The following is a 20,201-nucleotide window of genomic DNA, read 5'->3' on the forward strand; positions in this document are numbered from 1 at the left end:
ATGATGGATGATAGATCCAGTAAGCTCATCTTGGTTCCTATTTTAGCCGTTCTTTTTGTAATGATAGGTTATCAGTATATATGTCCAGCTGGCAGCAATGCGTGTCATTTTAAGACTGTGGAAAATTTAAGGGGAGTAAGTCTGCTCTCTACATCATATCTGGAAAGCGACGATTTTTACAAAGATCAGGACCTCGAGGAAGATAGCCCTCCAAAACTACCGTCAAAATTCAACTTCACTGAAAGGGACCTTGAGCGGCACGTGGAGTTCCACATCAAAGGAGACGACGTGATTGTGTTTTTGCACATTCAGAAGACCGGCGGTACCACGTTCGGAAGGCACTTAGTTAGGAATATTCGTCTGGAGCAGCCGTGCGACTGCAAACCTGGCCAGAAGAAATGCACATGCCACCGGCCAGGGAAAGAGGAGTCCTGGCTATTCTCCAGGTTCTCTACCGGCTGGAGCTGTGGGTTGCATGCAGACTGGACAGAGCTAACGAACTGTGTACCTGTCATTATGGACAAGAAGGAGGCTCAAAGGAACAGACGGTAAACATCTGTGCTCTTTGCATGTTTTTTGTGTGCGTAGTACGTGTACCCACCCGAGCGTGTAAACTATGCGTTTAGGGTTTAGGCTAAACTTGTTGTAAGCTTAGCTAATTGTGTTCATGTAGCCTAACCGTCCGTCCGTGTGTGTGTGTGTGTGTCATGTAGCCTAACCGTCCGTCCGTGTGTGTGTGTGTGTGTGTGTGTTTGTGCGTGCGTGTGGGTGTGTTTGCGCACGCGCGTGCTTGCGTATAGCAGATTGAAAATTTCAAGTTTGAGTGACCACTGAGTACCACCAGTAAACTAAAGTCACAGGCAACTTGTGACTACAAGTTTGATGCTGTCCCATTTGTAATAAATGTTTAAAATCCCGGAAGACAGCTATTTGTAACAACTAAGCCAGGGGTCTTCACAAGAAGGGGAGATGGACACAACATTGTATGAACAGTGATGGATTTATTACGTTCCACATCTCTTCAAATGTAAACCAAAGTGAGAGAGTGTGTGTGTGTGTGTGTGTGTGTGTGTGTGTGTGTGTGTGTGCGCGTGCGTGCGTGCGCGGGCACGCGAGAGAGAGAGAGACAGAGAGAGAGAGGAGAGTGATTTGATTAGTAAGGGGTTAAAGGTGCTCCACTGTACCAGGTACCCATTCAACAATGTCAATTAATATAACAATGAGACGAGTACTTACTCCCATGACATCCCATATTCTTCTCCCCCAACCCACTTAAGCAACCCTGGATCCTGCTAAGGAAGCAATTAAAAACATGTTCAATTGGTTCACCAGTATACCTTTTGGTTGTTAACCCTGTGACAGGCATGCTCCGGAGGCAAGTTCCTCTGCTTTACGTTATGGTCAGTTGGTCATCATACGTCATCTACATAAGAAGAGTTGTAGCCAACGCTGTGGTACCAGACACGTGTACATTTCACATGTTGTCCTGCAGGTTGTGGACAGTGCTAGTTTTCGGGTGTGTACTTCGTTTGACTGTTGGAATGGCTCACTGAAAGAAAACCCCAAGTGGGGTCAATCATGCATGCACAGCATTTTTTCCTATATTGCTTGGTGCTCAATGTTGAACTCCACGCTTCAGATTTGTTGAAAGCGTATGTATATATATATTAAAAAATACATTGCTTGGATGCACCTGGGACGTATCCTCAGTGATGTTTCCCAAGGTCATCAGGGTTTCGGGTCTCCCAACATCATACCCCTCACTCAGGTGACCCAGCCGGGGTGATCAAGTCCCGACTTACGTCCCAGTAGCTACCCTCAGTCCCATTAGGGAAAAACCAGGGCCACACAATCCGTTCCTCCTGAACTACTCTGCCGGGACTGGGAGGTACTAATCTGGCGCGTGAAAGGACTAGGCTCTGTGGGTTGACTCCTGTCTGGGCCCCTCCTATGTCTCACCAGGTCCACTCCTGCTCTCACCAGGTCCAGCCCCTGTGCATTGCACCAGACTCCCAGCACCAGGCACTTCATTCAGGAATGGTGGATTCTCGAGCCAAAATGGTTCCGCAGGCTCCACCTTGCCCTTAGTGGTGCCGCAGGCTCCGCTTGAGGCTTGAATGGCCCTCCTAAAGGCCTCACCGTGGGTTTGTTGGGCTTCTTCCTCACGGAAGACACAGGCTGGGGCGCCAACCCATACTGCTCTCGGGTGCCGTCTACATTCCGGCTGCCACCCGTCTCTCTGGTGGTCACCAGACTATTCCTGGTTGTCACGTAGTCTATTCCTATGAGTCACTATAAATAGAATAACTAAAACAAAAATACATCGCATTGATGCACCTGGGACGTATCCTCAGTGATGTTTCCCAAGGTCATCAGGGTTTCGGGTCTCCCAACATCATACCCCTCACTCAGGTGATCCAGCCGGGGTGAAATAATAATTATATATATAGATAGATAGATAGATAGATAGATAGATAGATAGATAGATAGATAATTTGTTTTTGTTGTTGTTGCTTATTACTAACCTCGCTATGATGGAGGTCTACAATTTACAATTGCCTCAAAAAGTTGAGACAATAATCAGTGGGCACTTCAGCACCCCAAATAACAAATTCTGCCACAAACAGACTCAAAACAAGCCTTCTTCTTCTGCGCTACTGCCTTTAACCAGAAACCCTGTTGATTTATAAGTACTTAACTTCAGAATAAGCAAAGGGATAGCAGGAAACCATCTGTTGCAAAGGCTGGAATTTTTGATTGAATAGTGCACAGATCCTAAAACTATGAAATCCTTTTAACCAAACCTGATGTCACAGCTGGATTAACAACATTAATAACAAACAATACAGAGAACCATTTGTGAAAATAAAAATGTATCTTAACCCACCCCCACCAAAAAGGAGGGAGAAAGCTTTGTAAATAAAGTGTTCTTCTTGCATTTGAATTATACCCCTCCTTCTGTCCTCAACGTGGCTCTCCGCAATGAAAGACTCCTTTACACCTGCACAGTTGGTCTGGTATTGTTATTTCCTACCTGTGGCATTTAATCAATTGTGCTCTACTGATTTACAACCCTCCTTTTACTTTACAACTCCATTCCACATTCCCTAGGAAAAGCCTCATTCAGTTTCTGCATTGTGGGAACATGTTGCAAACACAGCATCACCTGATCCTTGAACTGCATAGTATTCAAATGTTACTTCAACTGACTTCAAGCACATCAAAAAGACGAATCCAAATGCAGCTGCAGCTTGTCCCCCTGCAGCTAAACAGTTTAGATTTGGCTGCTGGGCATATTTACTGTATAATGTGTATGTTTCTGCTGGAATCTCTGATTTGCTATCAAGCTTGTGTGCTGCTAGTTGGTCTTTTACTTCTCACCAAGCTGGGCCACAGCCCTGCTATTCAATCGGTACCATGCAGTTGCTTGTTGGCCTAGGGGTAAGACCTTGACATTGTGTTCTGTCAGGGAGGTTAGTGGGACTAGAAGTACTGTAGAAAGCAAAAGCATACCTTCACACCTAAGTGTAGACGCTTCAAAGAGATTTAAAAAGGCATACTGTATCAATATTTTATACCAAGTGCCTCAAAGCGCCATATACTGTATGTGTCAACTCACACCAAGGTGTGAACTGGTGCACTTTGGGCTGGTGTGTGTTAACACCAACAGTATCATATATTTTATAGCATTATTGGATCACACAGTAATGTAACAAATTAGAATAAGGCTGATGCACACCTCAACAGGTTGGTGACAGGTGTGTAGGGCAACAGTGCAAAAGGGTATCTTTGAAAAACAAAGAAGTGGACCCACACACTGTCAGAAACTTGCCAAAATGTTGCTCTTTTATTAAGTCGACGTTTCGGTCGTTAGACCTTCATCAGGACAGACACAATAATACAATAACATTTATAGATCACACCCACAGTTAGGAGGTCATGGAGATGCAGCCCATTGGCTGCAGAGATAAACCAAAACCCAAATGTCACTCTCCTCAAAACCATATCAGACCCACCCTAAAAGCCTAGAACATGACATATATGGGGAAATAATTGATTGTGTTGAAATTATGTTCAACTGTAGGCTACGATTTAATTGCACAGTATACACACCCACCGCAGCAGAAATAATGTTGTTCGTACTTCGTACTAAACCACAGTATATCGGTGCCCTCTGGTAATTGAATTATTGCTGATGAACAAGAACTCCTAATGCTATTTTATTCAAAAAATCGGGGCTGAATTTAATCACAGTACAAGCCAAATGCCATCAGAATCCATAAGGATAGAACGGGCTAAAGGGCCAACAGTCATGATTGATTTTCCTCTGTGGTCTTTCATCCCTATGGATGAGGGCATCCATCTCTGTCCACTCAGAGGTTTAAAGTTGGCCAGTAGGACACATCCTGCTGTCACACATACACACCTTATTGCTCTCCCTCAGGTCTTTGTTCTGCTGCAGTCTTTCTTGATTGCTGATGTGATTTATAGACTTTGAGGCTGCAGTTTGTAGTGATATCTTATCTACAACAACTCAGAGTTCACTACCATTGTATTGACTTTACAGCTGCTGATGATTCATTTTTATTTATTATTATTATTATTATTATTATGCTGATTATTTGTTTTATTATTATTATTATTATTATTATTATTATTATTAGATAGAGATGGACATATACAGTAGATACATATACCGATATGTATATTATTTGGTTGATTAATTCTTGTAATGAAACAATAACTCGATTATTATTAGTGTTTTATTTTACCTCAGCCCAATGTGGCATGAGTATTTCATTAATGTAGTCACTGTTGTTTGAGTGCCTGATTTCTGTACTGCAATTTACGATCTGGAGTGTTAAAGTTACAAATGAATGTCATAGTGTAGTTGAAATCTATCTAGGTTTGTCAGTGATTGATATCCTCAATTAAACTTAAATATGCACATATATAATCCATATCGTCCATTAATATTAACGGCAAAATAATTGAGGGAAAGCACAACGAGTTCCTTGAAGCATATACTGTATCTTTGATGTCAGAACTGCAGTGATTGTAGCAGAGAATTCCCTTCATTTCTTTGAAGAGTAAAAATATTTTTTAGCGCCAAACTACAAGGACATGAGCACATGATTTATTTCTGCAGTGCCAAGTGTTTCCTTTACTCAGGAAATTGTTCACTGGATGAGGCAGCCCTTCATTTCACAGCTGCGGCATTCTGCACTTAGAGTTGCCTTGTTCCTTGTTCTGAAGTACAGTAGGCACCCAGCAGCTTCTGAAATTATGCAGACATTTTCCTCCAACCAAAATGTCTTAGTTACAAACATGTCATCTTGTCATGTATGTTTTACCCCCATGTTAGCCAGATACCACACGTAAGAGGTAGCAAAATAGATTAATATAATATTATGAAAATGTCATCTTAAATTAAATAAGTAAATAAAAAAGAGGACCCCCCTAAAAAACAAGATGCTGCTCTCAAGGGGTTTATTCTCCAGTGAAATCTCAAAAATAAAACAAAATAAATCTTGTAAAACAGTTCTAGGGCAGGGCTCTGTAGGAGGCTAGCCGTCTAGAAGAGGGTCTGTCTGTGAGTCTGTCCAGGGCTAATCTCAGTGACAGATTTCTTGTGCATGCTGCCAGTAAGTAGGCCAAGAAAGTATCTCCTCATATTTAGATTTCCAGATGTTCATTATATGAACATGGCTCCACCATTGACTTCCATGATCTTTTTCTTTTTTATCATGGAAGTCAATAGTGGAGCCATGTTGTTATTAGACCACAACCTTTTATGTTGGTGAGATTCCCTTAGTCTCAGGCCTCATTAAGGCAGATAATGTGCACTTTTACACAGTACACTAATTAGGAACTTAATAACACCATGTGCAGTAGCTCAGTAATTTAACTAGATCAACGGTTGCATTTTTGATTTACGAAATGTTGTATTTTGGAATGCTGACAATGTGTCACTGCCAAATTCAAATGGCATGCCCTTGTTTTGTGGTTGAGAGAGAGCCTCTCTGAATGAGTGGCTCCAATGTCCAGGGCATTCACCCTGCCAGCTCTGATATGGCAGTAGGGTTTGGGGGCTGAGATGGGGCGGTGGTCGGAGACGGAGGCAGCATTGTCTGTGCAGCATTGCATGGCCTTTTCAGATGGGCAGGGCATGGCACAGGTTGATCCAGCTGCGCAGTGCAGGAAAGGTCAGGCGTGTCAGACTGTATCAGTGTGTGTGTCCTACGGTGGGGCTCCACTGGAGTGTGCTGCCAGTCAGGGGAGAAGTGGAGCAGGCAGGCCTGCTGTCTTTTGGGGCCTTTGGGAGCAGCATGCCTCTCATTGCTGTCCTCTTAAGTTGCTATGAGGGAAGAAGCATGTTAATATGAGAGTGGAATGTTCTTCTAGTGCTTGGGTGGAATTTTACAAGCAACACACCACCTTCAGTCACGCAAGGAGATCATGGGGCTTGATTTTTCTGTACAGAATCTGTACAGAATTTCTTTTTGCTTTTGAATCTTTGTAGTTTGGATCATATGTTCCTTTCAGCTACTGTAGAAATCTTGATAGTTTTACATTTATAGTATTTGCTCTTTTGAGGATACTTCAGTATCTCTTTTGTATTTGCATTCAGTATGATACTGAGTCACAACAGAAGACAACTTTTTCCTTTTTCAGAGCTTGACGCTCGAAATGTCACTTTTCTGGTATTTTATCATTTGATTGTGAATGCCTTTTAAACGTTCTGCATAACCTTTTAGTACAGAAGCTAGTGTCTGAACCAGCTGTAGTTATACAGTACATGTATTGTTATAGAAGAAGAATGTGTAGTGACACATTTCACTGAAATATTTAAAGAAAACTGTTCTTACATTTGAATTTCCCCATTTGCTTTTGTATCACTTGATCCCATCCTTTTTCCATCACGGTTTCTCTCCAGTAAGAGAGAAAGAATGCACTTTCTGCTCTACTCTGTCATAATTTCATCGCTAAAACTGCTGGCTTGAGGTAAAGAGATTAAACCTGCTAAACATTCACCCTGATGTCTGTATAAAGAAATACATGCTTCTTGAACTGAGAAAAAATGTAGTAGCCTTGTAAAGTTCAGAAAATCAGAGAAGTAGCCTCTGTATATGGGTCAAAGACTTTCAAGGTTTTCATGTTTTCAAGGTATCTAAATATTTAAACAGAAATTTAAATAAAGTTTTAGTCAAATTCCCATCTGTCATTATTTAGAAAAGTTGTTCATGATGTCAACTTTCCTAATTCTATGAAACACTCCGGATAAGAGGGAACTCCTGGCTATTTACCCACCATCAAGCCCATTTGAATCAGTTCTGCATTTCCACAGTCTTTCACACACAGGCCCCCTTTCCACCGGTTGGTTCCCAATGGGAACCGGTTCAGTTCTTTTTGGTTTTTAGTCCATGAGCCAGAGCTCCAAAATTTGTGGGCAAACTAGACCTATATTACATTTTTTACAGGATCAATACAAGTAAATGAATACATGATAACCCTTCCACAGTAGTAGCTTTTTCATATTTTCTATTATTTTGCATATTTTCCTACATAATGCCTCATTTGCATATTCAAAAATGTAAAGTTTGTAATACAATAAATCATTGCCTTCATGTAAGTACTCAACTGTTGAAGTTTCATGGTGATAACGATCTAATATAGGTATGGTTTTGCCCACTCAATTCATAATTAACGTTTCAATTTTGGAACTCTGGCTCATGGACTAAAAACCAAAAAGAACTGAACCGGTTCCCATTGGGAACCAACTGGTGGAAAAGGGGCCACATTGTAGTTTTGTAATGGTACTTTATTTTGTTTCACTTAAACATTTGATTATGTACATCATAATTTACAATTTACAATTTAGGCATTTAGCAGACGCTCTTAATCCAGAGCGACTTAGAACAAAAAAGCATGGGAATACATCACATATATAAAATGCATTTATCAAGAAACATGCGTAAGCTAAGAACGTAACTAGAACATATCTATATAATGACACTATACATATATACTATACTATGCTGTACATATATACTATGAAGTGCTATGACTACATACAATGCAATTATTGTGCTGGGTAGGGTAAGTGCTATGGGCCATGATGGAGTCTGAAAAGGTGGGTTTTCAGACTACGGCGGAAGATCGGGAGTGATCTGGGATGTTCTGATTGCAACGGGAAGTGCATTCCACAGTTTTGGGGCCAGAAGGGAGAAGAGTTTGGGACGTGTGGAGCGTTGTCCCGGCGTTTTTAGTGAGGGTACTTCCAGCTTCCCTGCGTTGGCTGATCTGCGTGCGTGGGGGGGTTTGTAGGGTTCAATCATGCTCGCAAGATATGGGGGAGCCATACCTTTGGTTGCTTTAAATGCTTTAAATGCCAGCATCAGAGTAATAATCTGTCCGGTGACTCATGAAATTCCAGTCACACTATCAAACTAGGCAGTGCTGAACAAATATGAATCAAGATTCTGCTGATGTGGCCCGGACAGCTGGCATAGCGGTCTGGGAACCTACAGTAGGCTCAATGTAGCCTCAGTCACAATGCATTGCGGGTTCGAGTCCTGATCCCGGCGTCTTTGCTGCGTGTGACTCTCTCTCCCCGTTTCCTGTCAAACTACTGTCCTTAGTGTCCTATCAATGAAGGCATACAAGGCCTATTTCTTGCCTTGTGTGGTGATGCATGCTGTGTAGTGTGTGTGTACTATATGCAGTTATGTATTCAGTGTTGGGCGGTGCATTAATATTTTTGATCGTATCCAACAAGGTGGCCAAATGTATAACAATCTCATTTTACATCTAAATAGTACACTAAAGTATGTTTCTGAAAAGAATTAGGCAATGCAGTCCAGAATCTTGATTAATATTGATCAGCACTGCCTATAATTTGATAGATAACCACCAGAGTTAAGTGAGCCTTGTATTGAGTCTATATAAAAGCTTAAAAATTATGTTAATTATTTCCAACATTTCAATATATAAAAAAAACTCTTCCCTAATGTTCTTTATGTTTGGGAATGTTGAGGTAATGAGATTTTTCTCTCAGCAACCATGGACTTTGTTTTTCAGGCTAAAAAAGGATATTTGTTGATATGTCTTTTGAAAATCTAATGTAAATGCAACCAGGATTTTGTTTTGATTCTCCACTCATATTATTCAGGCGCTTCCTTTAATCAGTGTTATATTGTATACTCTACTGTATATCTGTCCTTGAGTGCACATTATTGCCTACAGAATATGCTGCTTCTTATACTGGTGTGCTGATTTTCACATACAGTACATCAGAGAATGCATCTAGGCTGTGAGCGCAGTGCTTTACAAAGTTAGTAGCTGAATGAGGGGAAGAGAGATGGAAGTGACTGTCGATTCTACCCTAGCATTTTATTTATTCAAACCTTTCCTGACCTAATTTGAATGATTGGAATTTCAGCTAAAAACGTGTAGCAACAAATCAAAGTATATGGTAGCTGACTCCATCACACAAGGCACACCAAACCAGTGTCACTTATGATCATTATAGCTGTTGGTTGGATGTTAGATTCAGTGATCGATGTCATCAGAATATCCATATGCTCAATAATGCCAGATGTATCAGCCTGAATCCACAATTAGTCTTGCATATTAAACCTTAGTATTTCTGTGACATTTAACTTTTCCCCATGGAATTAGGAATGAACTGACTTGGCATTTATCCATATACTGTATGTTGTCCTCAGAGTACTCTCTACTCAAAGCAGTCCATGCTTTGAGTTTGGTTCTTTTGTGTGTCAATATCATTAATGATTCCTTAGCAATCTGCATTATTCACTATGGCCATTCACTTTTTTTTTAATCTTTAATCATTTCCTCTTGAAAAGTACCACAATGTACACCAAGTACACCCAAAATATTACCGTGGTCATGTTGTAGTCGCCTATATGCATTGTTAGCACTTACTGCATAAGCATTTACAGCTTTTCAAATACAGTATACTATATAGGCTAGCCTATATGTTTTAACAATTAAAAAAAAACATTCTTCCTGCGGGTAATTTATTTTTATTTTTGCTAAATATATTTTATCTAGCTGTCTGAAAGTTTAATAGAAATCCTCATACCTAAAAATGGATTCTGCTTCATTACAAAAGTTATTCCACAAAAGTTGTTGGCGAGGAGACACAGAGCGGATCACACTATGGTCCCGGGTGCGTACGCGGGACCACTTGGCAGATGTTTTGGTAATGTGAATGATGCTTACCGTTCCCGGGAGCGGATCGCTCAACCGTCCCCGGGACCGCAATCAATCAAGTCTCTAGAAGGAAATGACTTATATATTTTTGACACATTATTTTACCTGGGTTTTACTTCTGGTAGTTCTACTTGAATGTTGACAAAGAATGATAATCTGCTAGTGTTTGAGTAGCGCGAGCCATGAAACAAAAAAACACATGCGCTGCAGCTAGGACAAACATACCAAGGATTAGTCAGTGACGCCACTGTTAACATACCAAGGTTACATACGTGACGTCACTGTCATACAGACGAGAGACAACGTTACATTGCGCTGTTTCAAAGACCATCAGCGCACACTGCATCAAAAACAACACATAGCACATAACACCAAGACAATACAATCTTATTGTTGTTATGTTATTATTATATTTGAAGATATTGAAAGTGCTAGCCGTGTACTAGCCGTGTAATGGCCTTATTGTTGTTATATTATCTAACTAATAATCTTCTAACTAATAATTCACTCAATGTCTGAATGAATGCATGTCTGAAACACTGTCGTAGCTCCTCACTGACTGCACCAATCGCTCCGACTTTTCACACAGACATTGACTATAATAATTTACGGAGGTCTCTAATTACTTACACATTATCACAGGGGTGACTTGACATTGTAATTGGCTAGCTAAATCAGTGGGAGGGGCCATTTCCCAAAGCCCCTGTGCCATCGAGCCAACCAAACTTGACAATTTCCCCAGAATTGCACCTTTCCTGTACTACTTGCGGGTCCATACCAACAGTCCTACAGTCATGAGTCCGAGACCTTACCCAAAACCCCAACCTAACCCTAACCGCACGCGGACGGTGATATTTAACCTGCCAGGGGTTCATTTGAATCCGCAGCACACGTCGAGAGCCACGGGTGATTTTAAACCCGCAGCATGGGAACTTTGGGTAGCCTCGGTCCCAGGCTTACTCATCTGCGAAGAGAAAAGCCTGGTCACAATATAATTAGGCAGAGAGTGCATAGGCGGAAATGTTGGGACGGAACATCCGTCAGATGTATTTCCCCCGGATACAATATTTGTTTGACCAATCACCATATTTGTTTCATTCACGGAGAATGTAAACAGATTTGTAAAGCGTCAACGTCATTTCCTTGGTACTTCCGTCAAAATCCTGCCACTTCTGCCAAATTTCAGCTATGCACTCTACAGCGTATATTGTGCCCAGCGTGCAGCATAGGTTAGTTTTAACCCGCAACACATGTCGAGAGCCACGGGTGATTTTAAACCCGCAGCACGGGTTACTTTTCTTTCTTTTCAAAATCTTTTTATTCAGGTTTTTGACAGTAGCCCAGGGGCAAGTATTAAACAGACATATAAAATATAAAAATAAAACTCAATCCCCTATCCCACCCTCCCCCCACCCACAATCCCAAGGATAGCACGGGTTACTTTTAACCTGCAGAGCATGACGGGACGGGAGCGACGGTGTTGTCAGACTAATGACTGTAGGACTGTTGGTATGCCTCTAACAACGTTTGCACCCCATGGGCAAGTGCCTCTGACACCAGACTGATTTACACTGAGAACACAGCCAAACTTTATTATTTGCTCTAAACTCTGACAAGTGACTCTTCTTCTGTGACATGACATTTTCTGTCTCCCAAAGCCCCATAGTCCACAGCGCCCCTCTGAGGCTCATAAGTTAAATGAAGTGTACCTGGGTGTGCTGTTGAATCTCGGCTAATGTGAATCATGGCCAGCGGGGACCAGCCGACCAGGCAATCGTATTCGGGAACAGTTGTGTGAGTCCAGGGGCCCTTGGCCCTCAGGGGCCCTTCAGAGAAACTGGACTGTGCGGTACTGGGTTTGAGGCCCTGAAAAGGGCTCCTAGTGGGGACCTCCATTGGCTGTTGATTGTGTTAAATTTAGGTTAAATTTAGATTGTGTTAAAACTGGAAAAACACAAACAGTTTGCTCGCTTGTGCGCTATGGGGGCCCCCCAAAAATACTGGCCCCGGGGCCCTCGTGGGGGTTAATCCGTCTCTGCCCTTTATTAGAAGTAATCCAACTGCAGTTACTGTTGAATATTTTTCATCAATTTCGGCTGATCCACTCTCCTGTATTTCTAATTCTCTTCCTCCTCTATTTTACTTTTTTTTCCATTTCCTCCTTTGAGGAAATGGAGGAAATTGCCCAGCCCTGACTATTTCTTTTATTTTAGCTTAATTTTAAATTCGCTGGAAATCTGTTCTTCCCCTTAATTCTAATATGCTACTGTTATGAATATGCTGATGTGGCAATTGTTTTAATCATCACGGCTTTCTTGTTCTTCAGAAGTACAAAGACAGCAAAGCCAAACCACAAATATGAGTGTTCTCCTACATCCTTGTTTGATGAGAGAGAGAGAGGCTGAGAGTAATAAGACAGTCAACAAAGTCCTTAAACATACTGTACAGTTGGGTGCCACCGATATTGTCCCTTATCATTTGACCCATTTAGGCCTGACCTCAACATTTTAAAAAATCCTTCTAAATCCTCCAGTTTTCTGAAATAAATATTTTCACGATTTTTCAAAAATAGCAGACCTACAAGCTCGTAGCGCGCCACTCGGTGGCGCGCTATGAGCTTGTAGATCTGCTATTTTTCAATAGCTAAATTATAACATGTTTAAAACACCAAAAGGCGTTCCCGCCCAAAATGGGTTAACTGTCCTTTTGCGCAGATCACGCAAAACTCAGCAAAAAGAAAAGGACATGTATGTGCATGTCGTCGTTACTGATTTTGTGAAGTGTGCAGGAATGCAATTTAGTTGCTCTCCTACGTTTTCCCCAACAATTTAAGAAATAATAAATTCACAACCTCTTCATTTCCAGAACAATCAGATTAATGAGCAACTTGCAGCAGCAGTAATGGCCCATTATTACTTACATGGCACGCAGATGACACACTCCTGCCCTACTCCTGGCTGAATAATACCCCGCGTCATATTTTATTCATTACAGCTGACGCAGAAAGGGCTGCAATTACTGTGTGGCCCTTACCACTTACAGCTGCGATCACTGAGCCGTGCATGTCTCACTGTATACACTACCTGCACCTGACATCTATATCTATGCCTTCATTAGGCGTCTCTCTGCATGGCCATGTGGGAGGTGGGCATTACCAACATGACCCAGATGAACAGCAAATGCCTGTAGTGGCTGTATTGTTGCATTTAACCATCAGATCATGGTTCTAGATTCTTTATTACTATAATATAATAATGCTACTGTACATTGTCAGGGCACTCTGGCACACCATATTGCTTGTGCTAAGCCCCACAATTATGTTGTTTCAAAGCCATGGATACATAGATTTAACCATAAATGTAATAATGTATGTATTACAAAGCTGCATTAGAGAGAGGCACCTCATTTTGGCAGCAGAAATAAATACATATGAGGGTGTGTTTTCTGTACTTTGACATTTAGAAAATAGGAAATCTTTACAGTCTACTGTACATTGTGACAGCTCCTGCTTAGTCACCGAATGAGGAATAACCTAGCAGGAGCATCGCCATAGGTCTATCCCCTTAATAGTGAAGCAGCGGGGTATTAGGTGTCCTACGGGTGTAGATGAACCAAAGTTGAAGAGATCTATAGCTCTGGAGGCATCAGCAGGCACAGCAAGCGAGTGCTCATTGAGATTATGGGATGTTTATTATGTGTGGAGCTGAGTGTGCCCTTGTGGGCCTTGGACTTTCAGGGTGTGGAGATTGCTTTTCATGTGTCATTAATCCAAGTCGTCATCGCTGGCAAGCTTGAGCTGTAATCCGGTTGGCTCGATAATTAAGTGTTACCTAGACAGGGGCGTCTAACGGGCATCCGTCAAGCGCTTGTCCACTGTCTTGACAGAGAAAATAAAACAGTCGAGCAGGTGACTGAATGTGATTTAACCCATTTTGGGCGGGAACCCCTTTTGGTGTTAGCATTATGTTATGCTTTAGCTATTGAAAAATAGCAGATCTACAAGCTCGTAGGTCTGCTATTTTTGAAAAATCGAAGAACGACTGACATAGAAACATAGCTTTTTCAGAAAACTGTCAGGATGTAGAAGACATTTTTAGAATCTGATCTCAGGTCAAAATGGGTTAAGAGAGTAGCCAGCAAATTATGTACTTTGACAACACCTTCGGAAAAATAGGGCAGGCAGTTTTATTGAGATTATGTCGCATGACATAATCATAATTTTGAACTGCTATGTGGGCTGAGAGCAAAGCTGAAGTCTGTTGTAAATTCTATGTGATCAAATTTTGTAAGGCTTATTATATGGTTCAAATGCTTATCTCTGACTATGTTCTTCAGAAGATTTCATCTAATCAGTTTCAGTCAGATTTTCTCTTTTCTCCTTTTTTTCAGTGTGATGTCTTTTTGCTGAAGTGTTTCAGTCGCCTGTGTAAATATCCCTGTTGGTATATGACATGTTAACGGAGACGCCTGAGTTGCCCTCCTTCTTATTTTATTGTTTAGTGTACGTTGATTCAATAGAGTACTGATCTGAGATTACAGTAGTATTTGGAGAAAATGACATGCTGTGCATGTTTATGAGTCATTCATTATGCGTATTTGATCCTATTGCCACAGAAACCTTTAAGATACAGTAGGGAGCTGAAAGTCCATCTCTAAAAGCCACTCTAGGTAATGAAAGCAGTGCAGCTTGCCAGTACAAGCAACGCAGCTCCTCTGACGCTGCTGTCAAATACTTGCTGGTCCGGCAAATATGAATCTCCAATACTCTGATTCAGCTCTTGCAGTGAGATTAAAGGGTAGTCTCTGGTCGGGTATAGCTGGCCAGGACTTTATGCTCCACTAACATTTGTCTGGAACTCATTTTGTAGTGCTTGCACCCATATACTTTCTAATATCCTCCATGCTTAGATGGGATTGCATTTTACACTATAATATGGCACATATTCTTTAGCTGTTTTGTGTAATGTTGCATGGGGAATGATCGAACAAGAGAGTTCTTTGCTGCTTTTTAAAGTAGTAAAATTTAGATTTCATCAAGAAAAAGAAAGAAAGAAAAAATGACTTGTCCAGAGGCAGAGAATGTTCCCGTGGTGCTCTCATTAACCACATGTACCCTAGCGCCCCTATTCTGGGCATCTCTAACATTCTGCCAAAATAGACCTGAACATTGGGTGAAAATAGCAGATCTACAACATGCTGTGACATGTTTGCAGATCAGCTATTTTCACCATTTTACATACAGTACAATGAAGTATACAGGGTTTATTTGGTTAATCCATTGCATATGATATTGCCCTTAATTCCTTTTAACTGCACACCATTGTGTTGTGAAGCTGTACTGTTAGATCCCAGTAAGCTTTTGATCAGAGCGAGATCACTGCCAGACTTGGTGTGAGGAAGGGGGAAGAGGCAGCTCCTACTGATCTGGTTAAATGTAGTCATCAGTCTGATGGGGAATGAGTCAGCTTGGTGTGTTTGAACGTCCCCAAGAGGGCCTGCTTGGTGAGGGAGCAGCTCAAGCACTCCTATTATCATCGGGGCAATTAAGTTTGGCATCATTTTCCTCTAATTGAAGGGAGAGAATATTCTACTTCAGTGCTATAAGGAGCCCATGGAAAAAAGTAATTGAGTAAAACTAAGGTTTTAGCTTTAAATACCCTCTATAGTGTACTAATAAATAATTCAGCAAGCCAGAACACACATATTGCAGATTGTAGATACTGTACGTAGGGGCTTGTTGGTTTTACACTAGCTAATGTGCTATAGTCCATCGTATGTCATGAACAACTTTATAACGTGTCACCATTTTACCATTGCATTACTGTGAAACCCAATTAAGTACACTTCAGGCATGCACTACAACACATTGTGTACTCCTAACTTTCCATGCAAGTGCCATTCTCAATTTCCATTAATTGGTAACATTAATAATATGGAAAAGTGTTCACTAGACAGGTTACGAGAATATGACTCCATGAAAATGACTTTCTGCTAATAACCTGCCATTGGTCAGGATTTCAACACAGGGTGTAATTTATATGACAACATCAGCAAATTATCAGGAGATTGGTGGAAAATTGTACTGAAATATTTAGCGCTTTAAAGACTTGATTGACCTCGCCACGTGTGCGTGCGTGCGTGCGTGCGTGCGCGCGCGTGTGTGTGTCGGTCAATATGTGCGTGCTTGCATGCGTATGTGTGTGTTTGTGTCTCAGTGTGAGTGTGTATGTGAGTAGGTGCAAGGTGCACCTACTTCTTTACAAACTTGACAGATTGACACATCAAACAGTGACAGGGAAAATGCCAGCATAGATGCTTGGCTATGTTATTTCTCAATTGGTACCTGCAAGGCCTGACGAAAAGGTCTGTGCCTAGAATAACTGCTGCTGGAGTTGATTTATTATAACAACCTGGAGAAAGGTCATCTGTCCTTATCTGGGGCGAGCTGGTGACAGGTAAGCTGTGCTATAGACGGGAGGGTGAGCCGGAGATGCCTGCCTCACGCTATACTCTTCAATTTGGCCTCAGTGGTTGAGTGAGCACCTGGCACACTTTTAAATGTAAGCACAGGTAGAGTCACCTTCACACAACCTAATCTCCCCTTGTAAGACCATATTGTACCACCCCATATCCCTCTGGCCGGGGGAGGGCTCTGAAGCTTTTGATGTTGCGCCAGCTTGCAGAGCGAGAGGGTCATGACTCATGCTGGCCATTGCATAGGCAAAATTAGCAAGGCTTGAGTGCGGCACTTGATACTAACTCACTGGGGGGAGACTTGCTCGAAGGTTCTTGAATCTTCTAGCATCAGCCTATCCATTCAAAAGTAACAATATCATTCTCAACATCATAAGAAACACTCCTGCCAGACACCTAAAGGCTTCATTTTGATATGGATGGATGGATGGATGGATGGATGGATGGATGGATGGATGCGTGCCGTGTGTGACGTTCAGGGATGTGAATACTGATTGACAGATGAGCGGAGAAATTGTCTGTGTGCCTTATAGAAGAGTCTGACAGTGCTATTAGTGGCCCTGGTGAGAACACTACATTTTATCACGCACAACGGTCCCCTGTCCAAACAAAACACCCTGCTTGAGTTATTGAGTTATTTCCGCATTAACTGTCTTCCCCGTCTTTATTTCTAGTGCCTCTGAAAGACTCCCTACATTTTAGCTTATACAAGACTTGCTGGGAGATATAGGCTTGAATGATCTCACCGAACAGATTGCAGCCCAGATTGCTTCTTAAACTCCTACATTTATAAATAGGTACTTGTGTGCATTCCTGTGCAAAATCTGTTCAGATATTTGACGAGCAGTGCCCAGAATCAGAGCATAGACATGCACTCTTAAGATGTTCATATCATATCACATGACACAATAAAAATGCATCAACTCAACATGACACAAGAATGACCTACAGTATGTATCTTTAGTAGATTATTGTTTCCATCAAAGTGCCATGCATGGTCTTTATCATGTATTGTTGATACCTGTATGAAAATGCATATTTAGGTATGTATTTATTATGATATTGTATGTCCTGCGTTATGCTGACTACCGGAAAGTCAGTAGTGTTTTATTTCCCATTGGAATAGGATGCCACCCCTGTTGATCAATCCCTGTGCACAGCCCTCCTACTATATATTGCAGCATAAATCGGGTCCCAGTCCACAGCATAATAATTATGGATCGAAAATCCATCCTAACAACAGTGTGGCATCGGAGAGCAGAACAACAACATCTTGCGGCATGGTAGAGTGGCAGTGTGGAACAAATAGCATTATGTCCCGGCACGTGCTCTGATACAGCACATCAACCCCATCATAGGAATCCAATGTCCCCCCCAATGTAAGCCAGTTTTCCCCAGGCGCCCAGATGAAGAGCTGCATAATAGAGCTCCAAATCCCATTCACAAATCCAGGGATCAGTTCGTCCTCATTGGGCTGTGCTGTGCAATGGATCATAGGCGTTCAACAGTAGTACGTTTTTCATACAAGTCCCCCCTCTTGTGTTTGCTTTGTTTGCTTACTGTTTGAGGAGTAGTGGATAAGGAAGTGTCCTAACAGTAGAATGTTATTATTATTACATTATGTTGTATCTTGGAGCCCCCACATTAATTCACATCTGCATTATTCAATGATAGCCATTAGCCTATGCCAGTATGCCCTATGGTATTTCAACATTGATTGACTATTAAACAAGCTATAGAACCACTATTTGTCACGGTAGAGACAGGTGTTGGACCGATGTGCAGAACCACACAGGAAGGCAGGCAGGCAGATGAAGTTTATATGAAGATTTATTTACCAACACAGAACATACATGGGCTGGACACACCATAACATAAACTATACACTAGCATGGAACACAAGGAACCGAGGGTTTAAGTAGACACAGGGATAACAATACACAGGTGAACAGAACTAACAATCAACACTGGGATAGGCAGGGAGACTAACAGGACACAGGTGGAGAAAACTAGTAATCACAGGGAGGTGAGACAACACAGGAAACAGTAACTAGGGAAAACAGGAAACACTAGGACAAGACATAATAAAAGTATATACAACAGGCAGATATCGTGACACTATTAGCGTAACATTGCATACAGTACATTGCATACAATAGTCGGTGTGTTCGCTGCGAGCTTATAGTAGTGTGCGCCGTGCAGGGAAGTTTGTTTCAGAGCCGGCGGCAGCACAATGTAGGGTGCCAGAGTGACTAATGAGCCTCACCTGGGCTGGCTATCGACTGCACAGAAATACACACGGATTGATTTGACTGTTTATGCCACCACCATAATCTGCCCTCTGATGATATGGTTTCACGGCTGTTTGTAAAAATGCTGCTGCAGCCATTTCACATAGACGGCTGCTGTAATATCAATCTGATCACCTAACCTATGTAGTCTCTAAAATGTTTTTTGGCAGGAGAATTGCGTGTCCAATGTGTTCATGTCTTTTTTTACCCGAGAGTGGAGAATCCACGTGCAGTATGTGTGATTTGCATGTTTTGACTGCCTCCCACGATTCAGTCCCTCACCGCCAGCTGTAGAAAAGGGGTCTTTTATTTTGAAGACCGCCTTTAGCTAATGTGACCATCATATCTTTAAAAGTCATCAGAAGCGTTTTAATATTGTAACGGCGAGGTAGCGATGTTTTATTAATGAGGCCCTAACATCAACGTTCTGTTCAATCACCTCGATCTGAGCCTCAATTCAGAGAAAAACGCGGCCAAAGATTGTGCTTATAATGGAAGTGAACAACAGGGAAACATTTCATTGATGGACCACAGCGTTGCCTTGCGATGGGGAAACTAACTTGGTAGATATTAGCGAGACCATTCTGAATCAATAAAAAACCCCAAATCACATCAATCACGTCAACGGCAGGAATCGACATTAGGAACAATCACATCACGTCATTGGCGGCCAATGAGTTTTGGAAGAAAACATTATTATTCAGTGTGACGATGTTTTATCCCCGTGACTCCTCTTTGTGAATTAAATTAAATTGAATGAACAAATTGTTCCACTACCACTTACTTTTAAAATAGAACGAATGATTAAAACTGAGGAAGACTTACTGTATATTGCAAGTGTTCAGATCTCCACTATAGGATGTCTTCTAAACAATGTGTGGTTGAGCTGTGCTCTTTCCTTTTGAGCCTCAACTAGCTCAATTCCTTCAATTTGTTGTGCTTCTTGCTCAGCAACCACAACCTGGAGTGAAATTAACTATTACGTGTTACCCCAGTTGCTGTGTAAATTGTACTTGGCTGTAAAAGGCAGGTAGGTAAATGCCTAGATTGTAATTGCTCCTTAACATCTGTCACTGGACACCCCAGGTAATTTACCTCGGTACAGTGGATCTAACATCCAGCTAATGTATCCCTTGTTATTTGTGATTGGCTCTTATGGGCTACAAGGAGGACCCTCACCTCTGTTTTGTTCTTGCG

The 20,201-nt window shown here is 41.7% G+C and overlaps 1 protein-coding gene across 1 annotated transcript in view; it reads left to right on the forward strand.

Moving 5' to 3' along the window:
- The window catches only part of hs6st3b (heparan sulfate 6-O-sulfotransferase 3b), a gene marked incomplete at both ends in the record, with an annotated part of 94,808 nt that continues 74,607 nt past the window's right edge, over positions 1-20,201 (forward strand). Inside the window, one exon of the mRNA XM_079518428.1 lies at positions 1-548. Within this exon, the coding sequence (XP_079374554.1) occupies positions 1-548 (548 nt within the window). The remainder of the gene's footprint in view (positions 549-20,201) is intronic.

This window comes from Electrona antarctica (assembly GCF_951216825.1).
Source record: "Electrona antarctica genome assembly, chromosome: 13".
Classification (NCBI taxonomy): Eukaryota; Metazoa; Chordata; class Actinopteri; order Myctophiformes; family Myctophidae; genus Electrona; species Electrona antarctica.